At 35.0% G+C, this 24627-nt stretch overlaps 1 protein-coding gene across 1 annotated transcript in view; it reads left to right on the plus strand.

The window, feature by feature from the left end:
• The first annotated feature begins 902 nt into the window (after positions 1-902).
• LOC132557480 (1-phosphatidylinositol 3-phosphate 5-kinase-like) overlaps positions 903-24627 on the plus strand; it is a 35890-nt gene continuing 12165 nt past the window's right edge. The window contains exons 1-20 of the mRNA XM_060221969.1: positions 903-1011; positions 1390-1527; positions 1940-2100; positions 2266-2407; positions 4190-4382; positions 4754-4874; positions 5738-5895; positions 6812-6926; positions 7465-7573; positions 8095-8208; positions 10243-10323; positions 11355-11478; positions 12735-12915; positions 15041-15220; positions 15691-15837; positions 16993-17122; positions 18033-18127; positions 18564-19736; positions 21363-21527; positions 21908-22008. Of these exons, the coding sequence (XP_060077952.1) occupies positions 903-1011; positions 1390-1527; positions 1940-2100; positions 2266-2407; positions 4190-4382; positions 4754-4874; positions 5738-5895; positions 6812-6926; positions 7465-7573; positions 8095-8208; positions 10243-10323; positions 11355-11478; positions 12735-12915; positions 15041-15220; positions 15691-15837; positions 16993-17122; positions 18033-18127; positions 18564-19736; positions 21363-21527; positions 21908-22008 (3737 nt within the window). The remainder of the gene's footprint in view (positions 1012-1389; positions 1528-1939; positions 2101-2265; positions 2408-4189; positions 4383-4753; positions 4875-5737; positions 5896-6811; positions 6927-7464; positions 7574-8094; positions 8209-10242; positions 10324-11354; positions 11479-12734; positions 12916-15040; positions 15221-15690; positions 15838-16992; positions 17123-18032; positions 18128-18563; positions 19737-21362; positions 21528-21907; positions 22009-24627) is intronic.

A 24627-nucleotide genomic window follows, 5' to 3' on the forward strand; every position in this document is an offset into this window, starting at 1 on the left:
TTCCCAAATTATAATTTATTTCTTTATCTCCAGCTTCTATCACATCCTCTCTTTACCTCACCTTTTCTCTTTTTTAGTCAAATCTCAAGCCCCGTCCATTCATGCCTTTGCTTTCCCTCTGTATATAGAAACTAAATTCTCCTTTCCAACATTCCACCCCTCAACCCCCTTCACCCTATCAACATTAAAAATGTTCTCCCTTATAACCCCATGCAAACTTTTAACCTATGCTAGCTCTATTGTCACGCCGCTTCCCTGTCCATACAGAAACATACACACACATGTAACCCTGGTAACCCTGACCTCTGTTACACACACTCCCTAAGGTGTCCATTTTATCACTCATTGTCCTTGTCTATATACAAACCTATACACACACTCCTAAAGGTGTGTTTTACTGTCCTTTCTTCACTCTTCATCATCTACACCCCACTTTTGCCCCAAAATCACTTTCTGTCTATTGCATATTCTATTATCATTCTTTTACCTCACTTTTAAGATCGTAGATTTGTCCCCCATGTCTGCACTCTACTCTCCTACAGTCCCCTAAATCTGTTCCCTTCTGCCTCTTACTCTGTCCTAATAAATCGGTGCCTTTCTTTGAAACCCCTTACATTTCTTCAATCTATGCGCTCATGCCCTTCATCCTACCTTAGATCTTTTCCTTCCTATCTCTTTCTTTCTCCTGAGTCTTTGTCATCTTACCTCTTAGCTTCCCTGAATCTTTTTCCTTCCTTCACCTTACCTTCCCTGAATCTTTGCCCTCTCTCCCCTTACCTTTCCTAAATCTGTCCCCTGCTACCCATTATTGTTAACATCCCTAAAATCTCTGACACCCCTCACTAATATCTGTGCTGTTGGTTTGAAGGCTACAGAATGCAGCTTTAGTGTGTTTCTATACAATGTCTATGTGGGATGATATACCCACTACTCTGACAGTGTTTGGACCTCTCAGCTCCGAGGTGTCAGATGGAGGAAATCTATTCACAAGGTTCTGGAAGAGGAATAAAGGTTGGTTCTATTCTCATGTCTGCTCTTGTCTTGTGTTTTTGTCTTTTTTTTTCAATCTGTTCCTTGACAAAGAATTATTCTATTCTTTCTGATATTTTTGACCGCAAAGACCTCATTGAGTATATAACAACATAACTAATGATGAATCTAATGAAATTGAATAAAACAAATATTGTTATCTTCATACGATATCTAAATGAACTAATATCATTCTTAAGATTGTAAACATCTGTTCAGTGAATACATTGTTTTCTGAAAAAGACTGATATATTCACATCTCGGCTTATCTATGTATATTTTATATTGATACATAAGTTGATTCTAAATTAAAGCATGAATTTTGATATGCATGTTAACGAAATGTTAACTTTACGATAGATGACTCTTCGTCATCTTCACGTGGCAGCAGTCAGAAATCCTCCCGTGATCCATCTGTGGACAGGGAGGTAAACAAGAGACGGGTCTCTGTCACACCAAGGGTAGACAACTCTGAGCTGACTGGCCCAAGTGGAGGTGGTAAGTCCTGTTTTCTTATATTGTTCTTCAAATTGTTTTCAAACAGATGACTGATTTTTTGAAGTACTCAGTTAAATATTGACAATATTTATTGTCATAGATAAAGAATTCTTTTTGTAATAGTCATTGAAAAATTCAGTAAAAACTAAAAATAATCAGTTTATAGTCACTTCAAATAAAAAAAACCTATATGTATCTACACTCTGAATACTGATATGACCAGCTCAGAATTGATGGAAATACTGATATACACATATGTAACTAGCTCAGAAACAATGGAATACTACATCAGCTACCCCAAAATCTTTGAAAATCCTCTCTTTCTTTTCATATACTGTCCTAAAATGGGGCATATTATGACATATCTTATACAGTGAAAGCTTAAGTGATTGTTTGTTGTTGTTGATGATAGTGACTGCCCCTTCTTCAGTGGTTACAGAGGCACAAGAAGACAGTTTGAGGGAAAGCTTGACAGAAGCTAGCAGTGAAGTGGAACAACAGCATGGAGACGCTGACAGGACTCTCTCTAGTGTCCTCAACCGACTCAGCAACATACTGGAGCGCCGTACCACGGTCAGTTTACACTTAATGTAAATCCTGACAAAATGTTCTCTGCTTCATTAAAACCTTCTGTAATTTTGCTTTACAAATAAATTCAGCCATGAACATTTGTTTCCTTAGTTAACCTTTACTTCTGCTAATAACATTGGTATGTTTTGTCTATTTAAATCACCACAGACTCCTCAGGCATATCGTGACAGTGATTTCAAGCAGTTTTGGATGCCAGACAGCAGCTGTAAGGAATGTTATGACTGTGGGGATAAGTTTACGACATTCCGCCGGCGTCATCACTGTCGTATCTGCGGCCAGATATTCTGCAGTAAATGTTGTAATCAAGAACTCCCTGGGAAAATCATCGGCTATAAAGGTTATTTTAGTAATTATTAAGTTCATGTATGTGATGATGCTAATGTGTGACGAGGATAATGATTGTATATGATGACGTTGATGTCAGATGCTGATGTTGTTTGTATATGTAATAATGCTGGAGTACTAGTATGGCTGCAAGTTATAAATATATATTTAGAGTGATTGTGTTACATAGTGTCTATGATAGTTAAGATATAGTGTGCAACTCAAAATGCTGTGTGTTTAGTGGTGAAAATGATGCATGACTATACTCTGTAAGTGTGTGATGGTGGGAGTTATAGACTGATAGTATGTATGAATCTATTTATTCCTCATGTGTTTTTGGATAAATAAAAAATTTTAAAAAAAAGTTCATGATTACCTGGCAGGTGTTATTGCTGTCATTAGTCTGTTATCACATAAATAATATGTTATCATTGTGATAACACCAATAATATACAATTATTGACATTTTGTAGGCTATTAAAGATGATATTCCCCCCAAAAAACATAAAACTGATTTGTTGTATGTCACAGCATTTAAAATAAGAGTTGAAAAAACAATGGAGGCAGATCAGCTTCCTTGACCATGTGCGAGAGTCAAGCTCTGGTTGTTTGTAAACAGATAGTGCTACTTTCTCATTGGTTGAAAGTTCATTGCGTCATGGAAATTCCCTTCATCTATTTTGGATTAAGTTTTCAATTTGTGATGTTAACCCCTCTCACAGGAATTCGCTGGTTTCAGGTAAACCAGGGTTTTCCATAATTTTGTTAGTAGTAGACTGTGTAGTGAAAGTAGGAGGCTGGCCTGTCGTGTACGTGTAGTCGTGTACGGAACATCATTACGGAACTGGATTGGTGTAAGCGGCCAAATGATCAAAGTAACCGGTCAAATTGGCCGGCGACCGGCTCTTATGGAAAACCCTGTAAACATTGCATTTTGCTGAAATCTTTGGGAGAGCTCGAGTGGATCCAAAAAGGGATGTTCTCACTCATATAACAACATTTATTGTCATATAAGTACACATGTAATAACACATTGCAGAGCTGTGATTTACTGAATGTTACGTTTGTTTTTATTATGACGTCATAACTCTATGATATATTATGTACTGAGAAGTCCCCAAAGAACAGCATCGAATATGGATATTGCACATTTAGATTTTATATCAGTGTAATGTGGAATGCTATTTTCCTGAATGCTTGGGTAATGTAAATAATCATTTATCTCTGACATGAAACAGAAACTGATGTTGCATCTTCTCCGTATGAAATTTCAATGGTAAGATGATACAGTAGACAGTGTATTTATCATTCACTTCAGGGATCAAGGTTTTCTGTTAAACTTTTATTTCTGTAGGGGATCAGGGTTTCATAGTAATATCAAGCTTGCTGTATCTATGCTGTGAAAAATATTGATGGTATCTACTAGTATTATTACATTATATATAGTATCCCCAAATGTTATTTCATTATAGATAGTATCAATGAGTGTAAGTATGTTGTAGATAGTATCCATGAGTGTAAGTATGTTATAGATAGTATCCATGAGTGTTAGTATGTTACAGATAATATCCATGAGTGTTAGTATGTTGTAGATAGTATCAATGAGTGTCAGTATGTTGTAGATAGTATCGATGAGTGTAAGTATGTTATAGATAGTATCCATGAGTGTTAGTATGTTGTAGATAGTATCCATGAGTGTTAGTATGTTATGGGAGGTTCAGTTATTAATCACATTTCTTTGTTGTAGGTGGTATTCGTGTGTGTACTTACTGTGGGAAGGTGGCTATGAGTGCCCTTCAGAATGAACCCTCGACTGGTGACCTGAGGGTGGAGAGAGAGGACTTTCGTCTCTCTATGGAATACTCAGATTCGGGGGGTCCTGCAGGTGCCAACAGTATCTGGGGCTCTAGCAAGAAACAAGGAACTACAAACAAACTCAGGTATGATCAGGTAACATCTATACAATAAGTACCTTTACAAAAACTAACATGTGGTTCTTATAGAGCCTTGTTGTGTGTTTCCCAACATTTCACAGACCTGTGCAGAGAAGATAGGTGTGCTTGTGTGTATCTTCTGGATTTTGAAGATGTTTAGAATCAATACTGATAATTTTATTCACTTTGGGCTTTCCTATTATTATATAGTTCATTGCTAGTGGTATTTCAGTTTCATAGTCCAAAAGGTTGATTATGTGGCTTTACAGTTGAGATTTTTGTCCATAGTAAGAAAATCGGCACTGTTTAACGGTAGTAGAATGATGAAAATATTTGTTGTTTTTACAATGTATATTACACCTATTGTTGTCCATCAGGAGACACCTGTCAGTGACCAGCAGCACCACTAGTCTGGACCAGATGGCCCCGTTTGATCTCACACCTCAGAATGATTATCAGAACTTTGAAAACCTCTACATGGACAGGAAGTTTTTAGAGGTATTTATTCTACAGTACACAGCCAGGTTTAGTAAGGCTCTAGATTTAGGTTAAAATTTCTTACTTAAAACATAATTTATATATAAAAAAAATTCGATTTCATTGTCTCATTTAAGTAAGTTTATAACTTCAGGTAAATGAAATCACTCACATTAGATGTAATATGTCTAAGTTGAAAAAAAAAATCAGATTCAATTAGAATTTTTAAGTAAAAAGTTGTTTTAAAAAGTTTAATATTAGAAAAATTTAGAAAAAGGGTCAGTTTAATTTCCATTTAGTCTTAGTTGTATTGAATTCTTGGTTGTTATGACTAGCTAATTTCCTTTGAAAAAATCATAGAGAGAAGGAAACTAAGCAAAGGTCAGGCCTGGTAAAAACTGAATAACAATTGATTGTGGATGTGTTGAATAAGACATGTCTGGTATTAAACCCGACCACATCTATTTCAGTTCTATCAAATTAACAACAAACGTTGTATGTCAAATAATAAGCCCTTAGTTTGAGTCAGAGCTTATTTATTAATCCCCTAGACTTATCACAGGATAGTAGAAACATTGAGTTTTATGTACCTTTCTACTAAGGACCACGATAGCTCAGTAGGTAGAGCATTGACCTACAAAACCTCAGGTAAATACTTGGATGCTCTCAACCTGTGACAGTTTGTGTTTCTCAGGAAGCTGAGAGAGGAACAAGTCTGATGTGCTGATGTGGTTGTGTCCTTAGGCAAGGCACTTCACTCTAATTCCACAGGATAGCATGTGATGGACCTCCTGTATGTTGTTCATTGAGGTAGTTGCCTGTTACTACAAGGATATCCCACTTCAAAACAAACAAATCTATCTGTTTCATGTTTTTCCTTTCAGGACTCCATCCAACTACGTGAACTATGGAAACACATTGCAGACCTTGACAAAGGGGTTGAGATGCAGAGTCACAGAATTCGTCTTCGCACCTATCATAAGTGCATTGTGGGAAACAAACTTGTTGACTGGCTGATTAAGAATGACAGAGCTGTGAGACGGTGATTAGTTTTTCCTGTTTACACAAATTACATATGACTTGAACTTCTCTAACTATCATTATGCTCTTTGAAGATTATCGGGGAAGCATATAGTTTCCAAAGTTTGGGCCTTCAACTCCTTAATTAGTTATTGCTCTTTGTTAAAATTTTGTGTCTGGAGCACAACTTGCCTATATTTAAGATAGGATAATGAAATGTGATGCTTATATTGGTCATACAATAGCAATGTGAAATGTACCAAAGTCAGGACCTGTAACCTTTCAGTTATTGAGTTTTTGCCCTTTGTTAAATCTTTTTTATCCAGAGTATGACTTGCCTGACATTGAAGGTAGGATAATGATACTTGGTATATATGTGTAGTGTACCAATGTTAGTTACTGCCCTTTGTTAAACGTTTTGTGTCCAGACCATGACATTGCTTTCAGGTTTAAGCTAGGATAATGAAACTTGGTGTATATATTGATCATGCTAAGAGGATTTGCAGTACCAAGTTCAGAGCTTGCAACCCCATAATTACAGAATTATTGCCCTTTGTTAAAAGTTTTTGTTCAGCAATCTTGTTTTTGGGGAGCAATCATCAGTTTCACTGATACATGATTTTTTCAAAGTGACTGTTTCTGATTAAACATTTACTTTCACACATATCAGGAAGTATATTTTAACTGGAAGTGGGGAACACTCTTTTTTCACCTGATCTTGAAATTTCCTGCATTCCATGAATGTATTAATTTTATTTATTCTAGTGTTGTCATGGTCACAGCATACAACTAATTGTTTGTAGTGTTGTCATGGTCACAGCATACAACTTATTGATTATGTTGTTGGCATGGTCACAGCATACAACTTATTGATTCTGTTGTTGGCATGGTTACAGGCAAGTCATTTATAATACTAAGTATTATTGCCACGGTTTCAGTGTACAAGCAGTGGTGATTGGCCAAGCATTACTGGATGCAGGGTATTTAGAGCCAGCCAGTGGACAACAACCATTAGTATTTCAAGATGACTTCACCTTATACAAACCGTCTGAGGTAATTTTTACAGCCAAATATATGGTGATGATAATACCCTAAAATTCCAGTGTCAAAAATTAGTTTATTCTTGAAATAAGCCCACAGTTTCTTCGTACATAAGTTAACATACATTTGATTACATATAAAGAAAATGTGCCACATCTTATTTACAACTTTTTTTAAAGTATGGTGAAAGAACTCATTTTCATTGTTACAATTTCATTATAGATTACAGTAAGTATTAATTTGTTATAATAAACAAAATTGTTTCTTGTACTGAAGTTATAGAAAATGCGTTTTGCCTCTAAAGCAAGGGGTTATTAGATTGAGCTTCAGTATCTTACACTCTTCCTTAATATTACAGAGTATATTTATCAGCTTAATGTCCAGATGTTGGAACAAAAGATAGCACATAATGATCACATGATGAAATTTTCCTACATTTTATTTCATTTTTCTGCACTATTATGAATTACAGTAAAATTAATGTTGTTCATTATGACCTCCAAATATAACCATTATGAAATAATTTGATTAAATCTGAACTACTGTGCAGACCTCTCCACTGGACCAACCTGAAGACTTCTTGCCAAGGGGAGATGACTCTGGCATTGAAAACACTGAACCTGAGTGGCTACAGCAAATAGAGATGGACAGTGATGGTGGTGAGTGCAACATCTGTTAAGTCACCTCTGATATTCCATAATCTCATGTTATATGCTCACTTCTCAACTTAGAGTCAGAAATGATGTTTATGACATCCTAGACCTGCAGCAGGATAGCTGTGGTAGTTGCTTTAATTATATAACACATTGCTTAATGCCAATTTACATGTCTCTGTGTTATACAGACAGCAATTGTGAACGTAGTTGTTTGTATAGTCTAAATCAAGTTTAGTGCTTTACTTTAAATATGGTTGTGACATATATTAGAATGATATTAGAAGAAGCACATTTTTCAGAATTCATGAAATGGACAAAAGATATGCATTTGTATCTATTTATTTTCTTTGTATCTTTTTTTGTCTTTTAAGTCAGCCCTCAAAAAAACAGGTAAAAATATAACACATGAAAATTTGATCTTTTATTGCAAATAGAACACTCGTGTAAATGAATAAGGATAATGGTTCAATGTCACACGCCATTTTTGACACAAGATTTGTGGACTCATTGTTGGTTTGTTACAGATTCAGTGTCAGAGGAACACACAGAGAAGTCAGATTCATTCCAGGCCTCAAATGTCAGCCGCAGAAATAAGGATGTCACTTCACAGACCAGCTCCCGGGACAAAACTACAGGAGGTAAATTTTAGTCAGTCTGTTTGGTTCTTTTGTCATCCTATCTACATTTTTCAAAAATGTTCCTTAATTTATTGATAAGCTCACCTGCTTAAAGGGTTAGTGAGCTTATGGTGCATTGTCCAACTGACAAGAACTTTTCCATTTAAATGACTTCTTCTCAATTACCAAGTGGCCAAGGTCATGGTATTTGTCAGGTATATTTCTTTGACAATGCCTGACAAAGTTTGTGAAAAAAAAAACCTTGACCCATATTCAAGGGTCTTCATACAAATTCTTCTGATTAACGAAGAGGCTTAGAATCAGCATATTTAGCTGGTTCCTGCAATAATGCTGACAATTATTGCTAAAGATAATGTCCTTGTCTTGTATTCAACATTATAGGAGTCAGATTTGTTCAAATGTTCAAATAACTTTGCTTGCCAATATATTATATTTGACAAAAGTCATCCATATTATAATACATCTATTGTAGACACATGTTGACCTGATAGTGTAAGCATGCTAGTTTTATAGTTTGTTTAAATAGATTTGTTATAGACATACTTAAACTGTCAACAGCACAAGTATATGAGAAAAACATTGACTATAAAGTCAGTGATACAGACATATTGAGCACTTTCTTCTGTGAATGACACAAATATGTATGACAAAAAATATTGATTACCAAGAAAGTGATACAGGTACATCAAACCTCTTCTTTATAAGAAAAATTGTTAACTACAAATTTATTTAAGCAAGCGAAGTAAAAGAATATTAAAGATTAAAGATAGAAACTAAGACATGGCAGACAAATTAAATATTCTATTTACACAGGGCTGCTCTATATTAACACAGGGCTGCTCTATATTAAAACAAGGCTGCTCTATATTAACACAGAGCTGCTCTATATTAAAACAGGGCTGCTCTATATTAAAACAGGGCTGCTCTATATTAAAACAAGGCTGCTCTATATTAACACAGGACTGCTCTATATTAACACAGGGCTGCTCTATATTAACACAGGACTGCTCTATATTAACACAGGACTGCTCTATATTAACACAGGGCTGCTCTATATTAAAACAAGGCTGCTCTATATTAACACAGAGCTGCTCTATATTAAAACAGGGCTGCTCTATATTAAAACAGGGCTGCTCTATATTAAAACAAGGCTGCTCTATATTAACACAGGACTGCTCTATATTAACACAGGGCTGCTCTATATTAAAACAGGGCTGCTCTATATTAACACAGGACTGCTCTATATTAACACAGGGCTGCTCTATATTAAAACAGGGCTGCTCTATATTAACACAGGACTGCTCTATATTAACACAGGGCTGCTCTATATTAAAACAGGGCTGCTCTATATTAACACATTGCTGCTCTATATTAACACAGGGCTGCTCTTTATTAAAACAGGGCTGCTCTATATTAACCCAGGGCTGTTCTATATTAAAACAGGGCTGCTCTATATTAATACAGGGCTGCTCTATATTAAAACAGGGCTGCTCTATATTAACACCGGGCTGCTCTATATTAAAACAGGGCTGCTCTATATTAAAACAGGGCTGCTCTATATTAACACATTGCTGCTCTATATTAAAACAGGGCTGCTCTATATTAAAACAGGGCTGCTCTATATTAACACAGGGCTGCTCTATATTAAAACAGGGTTGCTCTATATTAACACAGGGCTGCTCTATATTAACACAGGGTTGCTCTATATTAACACAGGGTTGCTCTATATTAACACAGGGTTGCTCTATATTAAAACAGGGCTGCTTTAGTGTTTAAGGCTTTTTATGGCATCTTTTGTTGATTTTTGGATTTGGGATAATTTTTCTCTGGTTGGAAAACATACAAAAGCATGATGAACATTTAGGCATTGGTTTTATGTAGAAAATTTCCTCCAAAATCTTCTCTGGAGCTCTGTATTCATGATACAACAAATCACTCTTTATAAAGGTTATGTTTCATGGTTTTATTTATTAGGTTATTTTTTACGTCCCCGGTAAAAATAGATCTTAACTGATAGTTTGATGTTGTTTTTAGATGAAGAGGAGATATTGGATTTTGAACCCCTGCCCAGACAAGACAACCATGGTAGTGGAGGACAAGATGATATCATCACAGGTACAGTGTAAATCAATATAGCTAGACCAATAAAGAGTTTTCGCAAATCAAACATGATATGTGTGTTTAAATGGTAAATTGATGTATAAGGTTTCCATTAGTAGATGATTTTGTACAGTTTTCTTCAAAAACATCCCATGAAATCCTAACTTGTTCGGAATATCCCTTTATGTGTTTTTATTTTTTGTGGAATCTATTGCCATGTAAGCATGCAGGGCATCATGATCAGGAAGTCTTTTTTTAAATTGCTGGAATGATTGCTAAATAGTGTAAACAAACACTAAAGTGTTCAACATAACAGTTAACCATTTCGGTGCCAATTTATCTCTTACAATGTACAGCTGAGCGCCAAATATTTTCCGGAAAATATCAGAAAACATCGAAAAAATTGTCGACCAAAGTCGCCAATGGCTGCCTGTCGACTTTAATTGCCTACGGCGCCAAAAGGGTTAAGGAATTATTGATTCTTTATTGGAATTCACACAAAAATTGAAATTCTTGTTTACGTACTACCTAAATTGTTAATAATATTGGTGTAGGACTTAGTTTCACTATATTCATGGTCAATAAAGATAGTGTGACATCAATATCCAGCAAACAGTTCTATGGTTAAACAAAAATATTTGTCTGTATACATGAACACCAGTTCCTAGTCATGTACAGAATTTGATACCCTTGAACTAGTGAAAACTGGGACACTCCCTGGACAATCCTCAAATATTAGCCCCAGGAAATTCAATCATTTCACATTATCAGCTTGAATTGTTCATATGGAGTAACAGTTTGAAAGTATGTTATTGTGAAGGTCATTGTAATATGGTTAAAACTGATCAAGTTGTGTCAATAAAACAATGTGATATTTATTTGTTTCACAGTGGATATACTTCAAATTGATATAATGGGGTTTTCCTGTCAAAAATTTACACATTTTGTATAAGTTCTTTTACTCAAGTTAAAATATTTAAGACAATTTTGATTTTTGTTTTAAAAAGTTTTCAGTAAGTATTATAGTCTTATTTTGAAATTTGTAGATTCAGTGTTTACAAGTTCACAGACACAGAGTGGAAGCCACTTAGTGAGTTCCTGTCGCGGTTGGCGCACACTAGAGCAAGTCAAGGATGAAAATGATGAGAAATCTTCTTTTGTCACACTTAAGTATGATTATTAGTGAAATATACTCAGGGTATTGCTCTTATCCTTCAATACCATAAAAACCCATGTAATGTGCGCAGATCCTTTTTTGAGCCGAGAATGGCAAAAAATTTATCTGCGAATGTTCAGCTTACACGTCAGACCAACAATAGAAAGTCCAAAACTTGAAAGCATTCTCTTAAGAATTTTTTCTTTCTGACTTTTAATTGCTTTCTGTTTAATTATAGGGTAGGAAAAATTGCCTAATGCTTGAGCATTTCTTGTTTGTTTTCTTTGATATCAAACATGTTATGCTTTATCATTCACTTACCTATCCAATTAACCAGGATTTATTTATCTTACATATACAAACATTTGTCTTCACACAAGGCTTAATCAACAGTGTTCAGTGTTGAAATCACATACATCATTATCGATCTATTAATGACCAATTTAGGTAATTATGATCTCTGCGAGTCAAGTTTTCTTTTATGTCTGGCTGTCACAATGTGGGGCCTCAATAACTACGCAGTAGTAGTCTACACTTGCGGTGGTATACTGTACCCATGACCTTGTCCATGACCTTTGATTTTGTCATACCTCGTATGTTGTAGAAATTTCCTGTTAACAACAAGGGGTACAATTTCTTACACATCTGCCATCTTTTTTTCAATGTGGCTGATCACTGGTGTGTGCCATACCCAGTCTCGGCCCGGGACACAAATCAAAGTTCAATATTCTAATAAATAAGTTTTATCTCATGAACAAAAAATCAAAGAAATTTCAAATTTTCTTTAATCTAATTTTTAAAATCTAATTCAAGAAATAAAAAACTTACACTTTGAATGGATTCATTACATTTTCTGATATGTTTATATCAGACACACATATTTAACATCTCTTCTATATTCATTGTCTGCATTTTCGAGGGGGTGGAAATTTGAACACAGCACTCAAATGTGAAACTGTAATTAATTTATTCAAAGTATTAGATTTTAAAACATTTAAGATTACATTTCACATAAAAATGACTTTAATATTGCCTCAAACAAACTTTAGTATAAATCCCTGTGTGATGCCATTGAGTGGCTTATTTCATCTGATGATGGGGTTTGGGGTTGAAGTAGGGACTTGGATTCAGAGTCTACTGGAAGTGTTATCGATTTATAAACATACTTGTACTTGACTATATGAACTGTTGGTATGTTCATTCAATTCAAATCATCCAGAACGAATACGTGAAGCTGAGTTTTACAGTTTATGGGTTGGCTTGTTTGCAGGTCATTACACGATGAACATTTGCGTGGCCTTGTAAGTCAGATGTTGTGTGACGAAGGCTTGTCCAAGTCCTGGATGGACATTGTCCTTGGAACTGCACAGAGGGTCAGCAGATATGTTCACCCCGATATCAAACATTCTGGAGACCACATGGACATCAGGAGATACATCAAGTTTAAAAAGGTGCTTTGCATGTTGATTTATACTGATGATTTTTGTAAGACTTTTGAAGATTTATCAGTTACTGAGAAAGATATAAAATAAATATCAATGTTATTACTGATCTCTTTGATTTGGAAGAAAACATTTGATTTTAAATGTGTTGTAAACATTTGATTTAAATGTTTTTAAATGTTCTTGTATCAAAACATAGTACTAAACTCTCTATATCAAACTCTCTACACTGTATCAAAGCTGTATATAAGTACTAAACTCTCTACACTGGAATTATAGTACTAAACTCTCTACACTGTATCAAAGCTGTATAAAGAATTATAGTACTAAACTCTCTACACTGTATCAAAGCTGTATAAAGAATTATAGTACTAAACTCTCTACACTGTATCAAAGCTGTATAAAGAATTATAGTACTAAACTCTCTACACTGTATCAAAGCTGTATAAAGAATTATAGTACTAAACTCTCTACACTGTATCAAAGCTGTATAAAGAATTATAGTACTAAACTCTCTACACTGTATCAAAGCTGTATAAAGAATTATAGTACTAAACTCTCTATACTGTATCAACTACACTGTATCAAAGTATAAAGAATTATAGTACTAAACTCTCTACACTGTATCAAAGCTATATAAAGAATTATAGTACTAAACTCTCTACACTGTATAAAGAATTATAGTACTAAACTCTCTACACTGTATCAAAGCTGTATAAAGAATTATAGTACTAAACTCTCTATACTGTATCAAAGCTATGTAAGTATGTTGCCTTCATTTTGCTGTCTAGTGATTAAATCTTTTTCTTTAAATTATGTGTAAGTAAGATAAAATACATCTCTGAAGACTTGGTACTGTATTAGTTTCTGTAACTTCCCCACGGCTGGCAAGGTAATTCAAACAAAACATGTTGAAAGCTGGTACTCAAAGAGCCTTAACTCCAACTTTAACAATATTGAAAATAGAAATTGTTTTTGAGAAATAGACTGTATAAAAATTAAATTTAAGAAATATCTGTTTCATTTTGATATATAGAACTTGTCAAATTGAATTATTCACTATTTTCAAAATTATCATTATTCAAATGAAAAGAAGTGTTTTGTGTGAAACACAGGTAAATTCAGGTAAAAATCCAGGTGAAAAAAAGACAGCTTATGTGAAACAGTTTATTATTGACTTGCTATTTTTTCCTGAAACAAAGCCTTCCTATTGATTGAAAAAATGTTGGCATTCAGAGGATACCCCATTAGAACTTGGGTGTCAGTGAACTGGAAACTTCACATATACTTAACACATCTCATATATAGATTCATTTTCAGATATATCATAGACACTATTGCTGTATAATGGATTTCTTAATTTGTTTTAAACTTTTCAAATATTCACATTTGTACTTTAAATAGCATTAAAAGTACAGAGTTGAGTTCCACCTCTATCTATTCACAAGCAGTGTGACGTCACTAACAAACCACGTCATTGTAACCAGTGTACTATCCATGACGTCTAATGTAAATAACGTGTGTAGTTGCCAGACATAAACAGTATATAAAGTCCTGCATTATGAATTTACACTGTTCAGATGACAGCATACCATGTATGCCGAAACATGTCAGCAATTAAATTCTACTGGTAATCTGCCTAAGGAGTTGTCTGGTGCTGTCTACAATGTACATATTTAATGAATTAAACTTTCCAATCACTGACAGATATCTATTCGGCTGACATACTTCCTCAATTGCATGAAGTTGTGATTAAAGATAATAACTTTAAATATTTTTGATGTTATTTCAAAATTTGGAAAAATCAAATATTTCATGATGTATTTTAAACAACTCTGAACCAAGCTTAGTTCAAAGCATCATTGAAATTTTGTTCACTTTTTCTGACCGCATTGAAAAGTGAAATAAATCTTACTTGGATCGTTTGAATTTCTGTTGAAAATTAATGTATGATATCTGGGAACAAAATACAGTTGAATGCTTCTAGGGATATCCTCTGTTATTTTGAACTTTGTTCTTCATGTTTTATAAATTATGTCAGTGATAATTGTGAAATCATCTTACAGGTGAAAATGAAAGAAAAACAAATAAAGTTGATTTGAAAGTTTTCTTTAAGTGATTAAATACTCAATAGATTCCGGGTGGAAACAAGGAGCAGACTTGTGTCATTCATGGCCTCATATTCACCAAGAACGTGGCTCACAAAAAGATGGCGCAACAGCTGAGAGATCCCACAATTCTCCTGTTGAAAGGCTCTATTGAATACCAGCGAGTGGAGAGTAAATTTTCGTCCCTGGAACCTCAGATTCTTCAGGTGTGTGTCTACCACTGCTTTCTATTTCTGTGAAAGTTTATTAAAATGTTGTGTTGTAGTAAATTTGGGCATTAGGTAAATAAGAGAAATTTTTCCTTTCACAAATATTTATTAATGTCATTTTTAAATGAAAACAGTGTTATCATATAATGGTTGTTTTTATCAATGAATTTATTGTTGTTAATAAATGTTCAGACTGCTTTCGTCCGTGATCTCTTGTCCGTACATCATTTGTCAGAAGTTCAAAAGAGATTTTTTTTATATTCCATAGGTATCATGTGACCAGTTATTTAAGACATACAATTTTTTCTACTCGATTAGCTGTATCCTCATTGAATCTAGCAGCTATATTTTAATTTAAGGTTGACAGGATGGATTTATAGTGATGGTGTGTCTGCACTATTAAACTTTTGACATAATGGCTGTATATCTAAGGAAAACCTGTGATACTTTAATTGCTTTGTTGACAGGAAGAGGAATTCCTGCGGAAAAACGTGTCCAAGATATCGTCCATGAAGCCTAAGCCAGACATTGTTGTGGTTGAGAAGTCAGTGTCCCGTCTCGCTCAGAACTTCCTTCTGGCCTGCGGGATTACATTGTTATATAATGTCAAGCTGGTAAATTTATATTGGTGTTAAAGTGTTGATACAACAATAATCCCATGGTTGGTAATAAACCTCACTCCCCTACGTAAGTTTATATTGGTGTTACAGTATTTATCCGACAATAAGCCCATGTCTGGTAATAAACTTCACTCCCTTACGTAAGTTTGTATTGGTGTTACAGTATTAATCCGACAATAAGCCCATGTCTGGTAATAAACTTCACTCCCTTACGTAAGTTTGTATTGGTGTTACAGTATTTATCCGACAATAAGCCCATGTCTGGTAATAAATCTCACTCCCCTATGTAAGTTTGTATTGGTGTTACAGTATTAATCCGACAATAAGCCCATATCTGGTAATAAACCTCACTCCCTTACATAAGTTTGTATTGGTGTTACAGTATTTATCTGACAATAAGCCCATGTCTGGTAATAAACCTCACTCCCTTAAGTAAGTTTGTATTAGTGTTACAGTATTTATCCATCAATAAGCCCATGTCTGGTAATAAACCTCACTCCACTACTTGTATTAGAGATCATGTGTCAACTCTGGGCTTACTACAGGATTTATACTGAAGGCTTATTTTTAATTTTATTTTTATGTTATTGACCCTTAACACAAAAACAGATTGCATTTTAGATAAACCACAAAGTGTTTTATGCCAATAGTACACTCTGTTTTTTTTATTGTGGATCAATAACATAGAAAAAAAATGAAAGTTATTCCTTTCCTGTTGCAATATTTTTTGACATTTACAAGATGTCCTCTTTTCTGTTATAATCTCTTGATAGTGTTACTTGTGTGTCTTTCTCTCCTGTATCCCATTTTTCGTGTCCTATTTTGAATCAATGGTCATATCATATTTTGAGAACCTCTCATATTTATCTCATGCTATCATGATGTTATCGTTTACACCTAATCATATCAAATTGATGGCCATTAAAGCTTAAAGGGTCAAAGGTCATATTACGCATGAGAGCAGGGCTTTCATGTCTAAGAGACATTTTCTAGTTCCAGTCTTGGATATTTTCGTTTAATCACAGATAAGTAAGATGATGCTATTTGTGTGGCTAGGTGTTTGTTAGTTTGCTGATTAAGGATGGTTCTCATATATCGACATGATGGTTTTACATACTGTTGACTGAGAACTTGTTAACTGTTCCACAGGCAGTGATGGAGAGACTAGAAAGATTTACCCAAGCAACCATCATCAGCTCTATCGACGGAATTGTTAGTGGTCCCATCAACCTTGGTTTCTGTCATAACTTCAAGGCTTGTAACTTCAGTCTACCCTCAGGTATGTAGCCCTTATCAACCTTGGCTTCTGTCCTAATTTTAAGACATGTAACTTCAGTCTACCCTCAGGTATGTAGCCCTTATCAACCTTGGTTTCTGTCCAAATTTCAAGACTTGTAACATCAGTCTACACTTGGGTACATAGCCCTCATCAACCTTTTGCTATAACCTCAGAATCTATATAGTTCCTGCTCAATTAGATAAGTGGTATTGTAGTAAGAGTATATGCTACAGAGAAGTGGAGTTAGACGTAGGGGCTATTTTTTCTGGCATCAACATCAATATTTGTGTATAAATCAAAGTTGTTCAATACAGGAGCTGTCCACTAAACTTTATCAATATAGATAAGTTAGAGCTTCTCGGCTCATGGTTTCAGCAATACTTTTAGCCTTGATGGTTAGTTGGACTAACCATTATCACACCAAAGTTTCAAATTTAGCTCGATTTGCGCTTTTCTCTCGATATACACGGACATTCATTACCGAACCTGAAATGTACTCATTGACATAGTCGTCCCAGCAACCATTTCAGATTCACAATTTCTGTCGCAGCTACTATTCATTGTACTTTCTTGTACAATGAATTAGTTATAGAAATAAGAAAACATAATCCTGATGGTATGGGGGATTAGGGACACACAAGACATAATCCTGATGGTATGGGTGATTAGGGACACACAAGACATAATCCTGATGGTATGGGGGATTAGGGACACACAAGACATAATCCTGATGGTATGGGGGATTAGGGACACACAAGACATAATCCTGATGGTATGGGGGATTAGGGACACACAAGACATAATCCTGATGGTATGGGGGATTAGGGACACACAAGACATAATCCTAATGGTATGGGGGATTTCAGATTCTTCTGAATCACTTATTACTTGTCTTTACTCTGTATTGTAGGTGAAAACAAGACAATGCTTTGTTTTGATGGCTGTGCCACTCACCTTGGCTGTACAATTTCTCTGAGGGGAGGATCAAGCAGTGAATTAAAGCGGGTAGGTTGTGCAAGTTTTGATAAATTCCATATTAAGAATCTTTTGTTATTTTTTTCATATTTTCAATGAGAAAATTTATATTGTAATACCATAATGATTGGTCGTAAATAGAATAATTGTGAAACTGATTAGCAGAACAAGATGGCCTCCTGGTAGCCATCTTTGAACCATTCAAGGCAAAAGGTCAAACAGTAAATCTAAGAAAACATTTAGTGAGAAGTTTTAATCCAAAAGGACTAGTATCTGATTCAGTTAGTGCTTGCTAGAAAGCCAACAGATCAGAGAAAAATAAAACAAGGAGATTCGATTTGAGTAGAAGTAAGAAAGATTCTACAATTGTGGAGAACATTTTTATGTATAATTAATAATTTTATAGAAGATGTCTTGACTAGAGCTATTCAAAAATACATCTAAACTGGAAGATTCTGTTTTTCAGATTAAGAAGATCATGCGACTCATTATATATGCAGCTTATACTTCTCAACTAGAAATCTCTCTTTGTATGGATGAGTTTGCCATGCCGCCAGGTCAGTTAGATGGTTCATTACCTGTGGGTGTGACCAACAGCACAGACTCCACCCCCTCTGGTGATGTGGACATTGTAGAGAGCATCAACAGTAGTGATTCTATTCACAATTGGGTGGAGTCAACTATTGCAGTGGAAGCAGCTAATGAAGTTGTGGGAGTGGCTAATCAAGAGATGTGTGTTGCCAATGAAAATATGGGTGTGACAGAGGAAAGTATGGGCATGGCAAAGGAAAATATGGGTGTGGCAAAGGAAAATATGGGCGTGGCAAAGGAAAATATGGGTGTGACAAAGGAAAATATGGGTGGAGGTTATTGTACTGTTAATGATGGCAATGGAAGTTCCAGTATGGCCAGTGTAAATGGCAACAAAAATGATGAGAAAAATGATAGATACCCAGAGATTGTGACACTTAAAAGCACAAAAGATAGTGAGAAGGAGGCTGGAACTGTCAATCAGAATGACACTGACATATCGGATGTGCATGAAAGTGAAGTAGATTCTGACACGGAAAAAGACTTGAAAACTTTGGTGGAGGAAGGAAAAATAAAATTTACTTTAGGGGACATCAATAGTGACAATGAACAATTTTCAGAGAAAAATGAAAATTTGGATCCGAAAATGGATTTACTAAACAGCGATATTATTGGTCGAAAAACTTCCTCATCTGAGATTATTACAGACCAATCAGATCCTCTCCACAACTTCGAAAAAAATCAAGATGATACAATTTTTCAAAGTTCCATTACACTTCAAGAGAAATCTCAAAAGCGATATCAGAAATTCAGAAAACTACTTAATGAAGTATTACTCAGTACATCTCCCTTTGTGAAATATGACGTTCCTTTTCTGGAATCAGAATCTGGGAGTAATTGCTGTTCCCGAAAGTATTTTGCACATATTGATGAGTTGTACTGGTCATGTCGATTTGACCCGGCTGGATATGATATCAGAAGGTCGCAGAAGTATCATGAAGGAGAGCAGCCTTCCAAACTGCCTATGTCGTGGTCAGATGTTGAAGTGGTGGAGGCACACCCCTTTATTTTATCAGAGCTGACCTCCATGGACAAAAACACAACCGAAGTAAGCAATGTGTTATTGATTATTTAAACACACCTGTCCTCTTGTCTGTCATGTTTTAATTCAAATAGTAATTTAAATTGACAGCAGAAAGGCCGATATAAACTATTTATGTCAGTATAAACTTTCAGAAAATTCCCATTTACATTTGATACGTCTAAATGATAACTTTTAATGATTTAAGAATTTCACAACAGTTTCACAATGGTTGATGACACATTTGAAAGGACACAAGAATTGATGATGTAATTGTATAGTCAGATATCACATGACTTTACATTCCCATCCTAGTTCAGAAGGAACTGACTTAGTCAGATATCACATGACTTTACATTCCCATCCTAGTTCAGAAGGAACTGGCTTAGTCAGATATAACATGACTTTACATTCACATCCTAGTTCAGAAGGAACTGACTTAGTCAGATATAACATGACTCTACATTCACATCCTAGTTCAGAAGGAACTGACTTAGTCAGTAATAACATGACTTTACATTCCCATCCTAGTTCAGAAGGAACTGACTTAGATATAACATGACTTTACATTCACATCCTACTTCAGAAGGAACTGACTTAGCCAGATATAACATGACTTTACATTCCCATCCTAGTTCAGAAGGAACTGGCTTAGATATCACATGACTCTACATTCCCATCCTAGTTCAGAAGGAACTGGCTTAGATATAACATGACTTTACATTCCCATCTTAGTACAGAAGGAACTGACTTAGTCAGATAATTCACATCCTAGTTCAGAAGGAACTGACTTAGTTAGATATAACATGACTCTACATTCACATCCTAGTTCAGAAGGAACTGACTTAGTCAGATAATTCACATCCTAGTTCAGAAGGAACTGACTTAGTTAGATATAACATGACTCTACATTCACATCCTTGTTCAGAAGGAACTGACTTAGTCAGATATAACATGACTCTACATTCACATCCTAGTTCAGAAGGAACTTACTTAGTCAGATATAACATGACTATACATTCACATCCTAGTTCAGAAGGAACTGACTTAGTCAGATATAACATCACTCTACGTTCACGTCCTAGTTCAGAAGGAACTGACTTAGTCAGATATAACATGACTTTACATTCCCATCCTAGTTCAGAAGGAACTGACTAAGTCTGAATTATTTTGATGTTCTATCAACTATGTAGGTCTGGAGTCGATGAACTCCTGACTGATATAAATAAGTTGATAAAATATCAGGAGGATTTTGACAAGAACTCACCTGAACACAGGAAAAAATTTGTTGTTTTAAATAAGGAGAGTGTGAGGATAATGATAGGAATTAAATCAGTATGATAAATAAAGATATCTTCAACATTATGACAATTGTTTTAGGAATGAGGAAACCCTTAATGCATTATAAAGGCAGCATGAAGGGATAAACACATAATATTGGCACTATATATATTAGGGGTCTCTGGAACAAATTAATGGTCAAATTAGACATTCACAATGGAGTATTGAGAAAACATCTGGACATAATTGGAAATATACACTACATGTCCATTTAATCTCTAAAAATAGAATTTTACAGTGATTTCCCTTTAAAGAAGGATAACAAATCAGCTTTGAATAAAGTTATCTTATTTTATGGCCTGTTGGTTGTAGAGTATGCTAGCTGACTTCCGTGCACGAGGAGGAAGGATTGTCCTCAAGCCGACTTTGTCTGATACTGTCTCTGGTCCTAGAGATCCATTTGACCAGAGCAACAGGAATTGTTTAACTCAACAAAATAATACACGCGTATTAACCTCTGGGAAAAAAGACAGAAGGGTTTGTACATTTCAAATAATTCATTTTCAATTTTACAAATGTCTACTTGTGAATACTTTTCATGATTGAGAGAAAAATGCGTTTTGCTCTTATGAAATATTCAGCAAATATTTTTTTATTTCATTAGATGTTGATTAAACACAGACTGGTACTTATTGCAAACAGAAACTACAGAGAGGGGCCAGTTAAATGGTTTAGTTCCTGTAGAGCATGGTGAAATAGTTCATTAAGTACATGTTTTTTGTCACTTTAGGTTTTGTCCCTCCATTGAATGTTGATGTTCTGGCAATCTGCTAAGTACTTAGATATATGGTAGTTATATAGTCTTGTGTATTGACTAAAAGATGTAGCATCTTTCTGATGAATGAGTTCTGTTGCAGCGAGACTGTCTGGAGTTCCATCGACATCAACGATTGGCTGTTCTTCTCAGTAGTCACTCGGAAAAATCAGCCAATCATCCATTCCCCTGTCTACCTCCACAGTAAGTGTCCTCTCCCTGTTCTATATAAGTTTTCAATTTCACAGCGCTAAGTACTTTAAAATCATATATTTTCATGTAGTCCAGATTTCATGGATTTTTAGGTCATCTGACCGAAGGGTCTGATGACCTATTGCAATCGCCTTTTGTCCGGCAGCGTCCGTCGACTGTCATCCGCGTAAACATTTTCAACTTCTTCTCAAGTTCTACATGTCTCATTGAGCTGAAACTTACCTGAAATGATCGCGACATGATCCTGACCAAAGTATGTAAGTTTCGGGTTGGTCCGAAATCCAATATGCCCGCCGTGGCTGCCATCTTGAAAACACATTTTCAACTTCTTCTCAAGTTCAAAATTTGAAATCTTGTATTTTATGTCAGATGACAGTTAAGGTCCATGGGCCTCTTGTTAAGAAATATACATTTTAGCCGGCCCTTGATTTCCTGGATAAACTCAAACTCCACTGAAACTATAAACTAAAAGCATTTATCTCGGTATCACTTTGTGAACCTATAAATTTGTGGATTTCGACTCCCCAAAAATTAGGAAGAAAAACATTTTCTCTCAAAAACAAATGATTGTACAGTAGTTTATGTTTGTCATGGTCGTTACTAATTCATGAGGATTTGATTTCTCTTTTCTCTGCCTTCACAGTAAATAGAGAGACATGTCTTTATATTTGTATCAATGTTTACTTTTCGTAAGAATATATTTCACTGTAATTTATTTGCTTGTCAATCATTTTTACATTATCATCAATGGCCTTAAACACAGAAAAAATGAATTCCTGCCAATATCACCTACTACACTTCAGTATATGTCACATCACTCAAACTCAGTGTGATAAATCAGATTATTTCTCTATTTATGCAGCAAGAGACATCAGCAGTAAAAATCATTCCCATATAAGCCAACTTCCTGCTTTAAGTCTGAGGTTCACTCGTCTTATTTCAGGCTTTAGCTGGTTAGTGTCTGTATAATAAGATTATATTGACGAGTGTTTACATATGTAAGATACTGTAAATTCATATATTTTCATGGGGTTTAATTTTTGTGACTTTTAAAAAAAAACCGCTTGATTTCGTGGATAGATATGAATTTTTTTAATATGCTTATTTGAACAATTGATGGACACAAATTTATGGATTAAGAGAGCCCATGAAATTAACAAAAATAAATCCACCATGAAAATGATTGATTTTACAGTAGAAGAAATTCAAATTTCAGACACAACCTACAATATTGTCATGCTAGACCGCAAGAATTCATTCTGGTTTACAAATCCACCCATAGCTATATCAGTTAAACAGAAATTGTACCAATTTTGAGATCAGCCATGTACAAAAGATATGTAACTCCTAAATACTCCCCACACTGTTGTTATCCTTCAAATTAGAAAACTTGTAGGCCATGCCCACTATGACCAGTTTTAATCTTGGGTAAGCTAGGAGAAAATCTAATCACTTTACTTAAAAAAGCAGCATTCAGGCCTCCACACATCATGATGTTGCATGTATGGTTTCACTTCGACAAAGTCTTAATCACAGACAAGAATTTTATGCATCACAAAATTTCCTAGGAGAAACTTTTTCATTCTGAATTGACAAATTTAAACAATCATATGTAGTTTTAAGTGTATAAGAGGTGTAAAAGATATCGGAGTCCAGTACAACTTTAGGCATTAGATAGCTAATGAAGCAGAGAGACTGATACATAAAATACCAGTTTAAAATGTAAAATAAGTCACTCACTTACGCTGATTATTGAGATGTTGTCTGAGAGCCATTAGTTATTGAGGATGTATATACTGTCCAGGCATCGAGAAGAATTTAGATTATCAATGATATGAGTAATACATATTTGGGAACATTTTCTGCAGTTTGGTTATGTCAGTAGAATGTAAGTTCTATAACATAAGGAGTAGAAGATTAGAGTATGATGTTTCAATGTCTATGCTGTCACCTTCATCAGACAAATGACCAACATGAACGACCAGTATGAAGTCTATTAGCACTGACGTATGGAGTGTATGAGATGGCACTGAATTGACCCACTTTTTCACAAGTAGTAACATTACTTATATTCCACTGGTTTTGTTAAGAGAACTTCTGTTCTTATGATTAATCCACTGCTCTCCTGTACTCTTTGGCTCCTCTTTGTGGCAGTATCGCGTAAAGAAATCATATAAAAAATTTCTCTGTTATGTAGCTTTAATTGCTAAGAAAAGTGGTAATTTATGTTGCCAGTGTTTTAACCTGGTTCAACTCAACTAGATACATGTTTTAAATACTTTTCTTTAGTTTAAATGATTGAATATCAGCAGACTAAACGAGGTAAGTGATACAGACCCTAAAGGCCTCTTGTTTTCATATTCTCTAATAAGCCCACCTATTGACAATGAATCAGAGGCACTGTGTTAACTCCTTAGCATACTGAAGGATACATATTCCTTTGTTGTGATGTCCTTGTCATTTTTATCTAATAATAAGCCCTTGTCTTGTAATAAGCCCACCCTTATATCTGTTCTGTAGTATTTCTAATAGGCTGTTGTTCCCTGTGTTTGTCGCTGGATACCTAAATATGATATTTACGATAACAAGTATCCTTGCATTGTTGGGAGA

Source organism: Ylistrum balloti, unplaced genomic scaffold (genome assembly GCF_031769215.1).
Source record: "Ylistrum balloti isolate Yb309-2 unplaced genomic scaffold, AGI_CSIRO_Ybal_v1 Utg370678, whole genome shotgun sequence".
In the NCBI taxonomy this organism is placed as follows: Eukaryota; Metazoa; Mollusca; class Bivalvia; order Pectinida; family Pectinidae; genus Ylistrum; species Ylistrum balloti.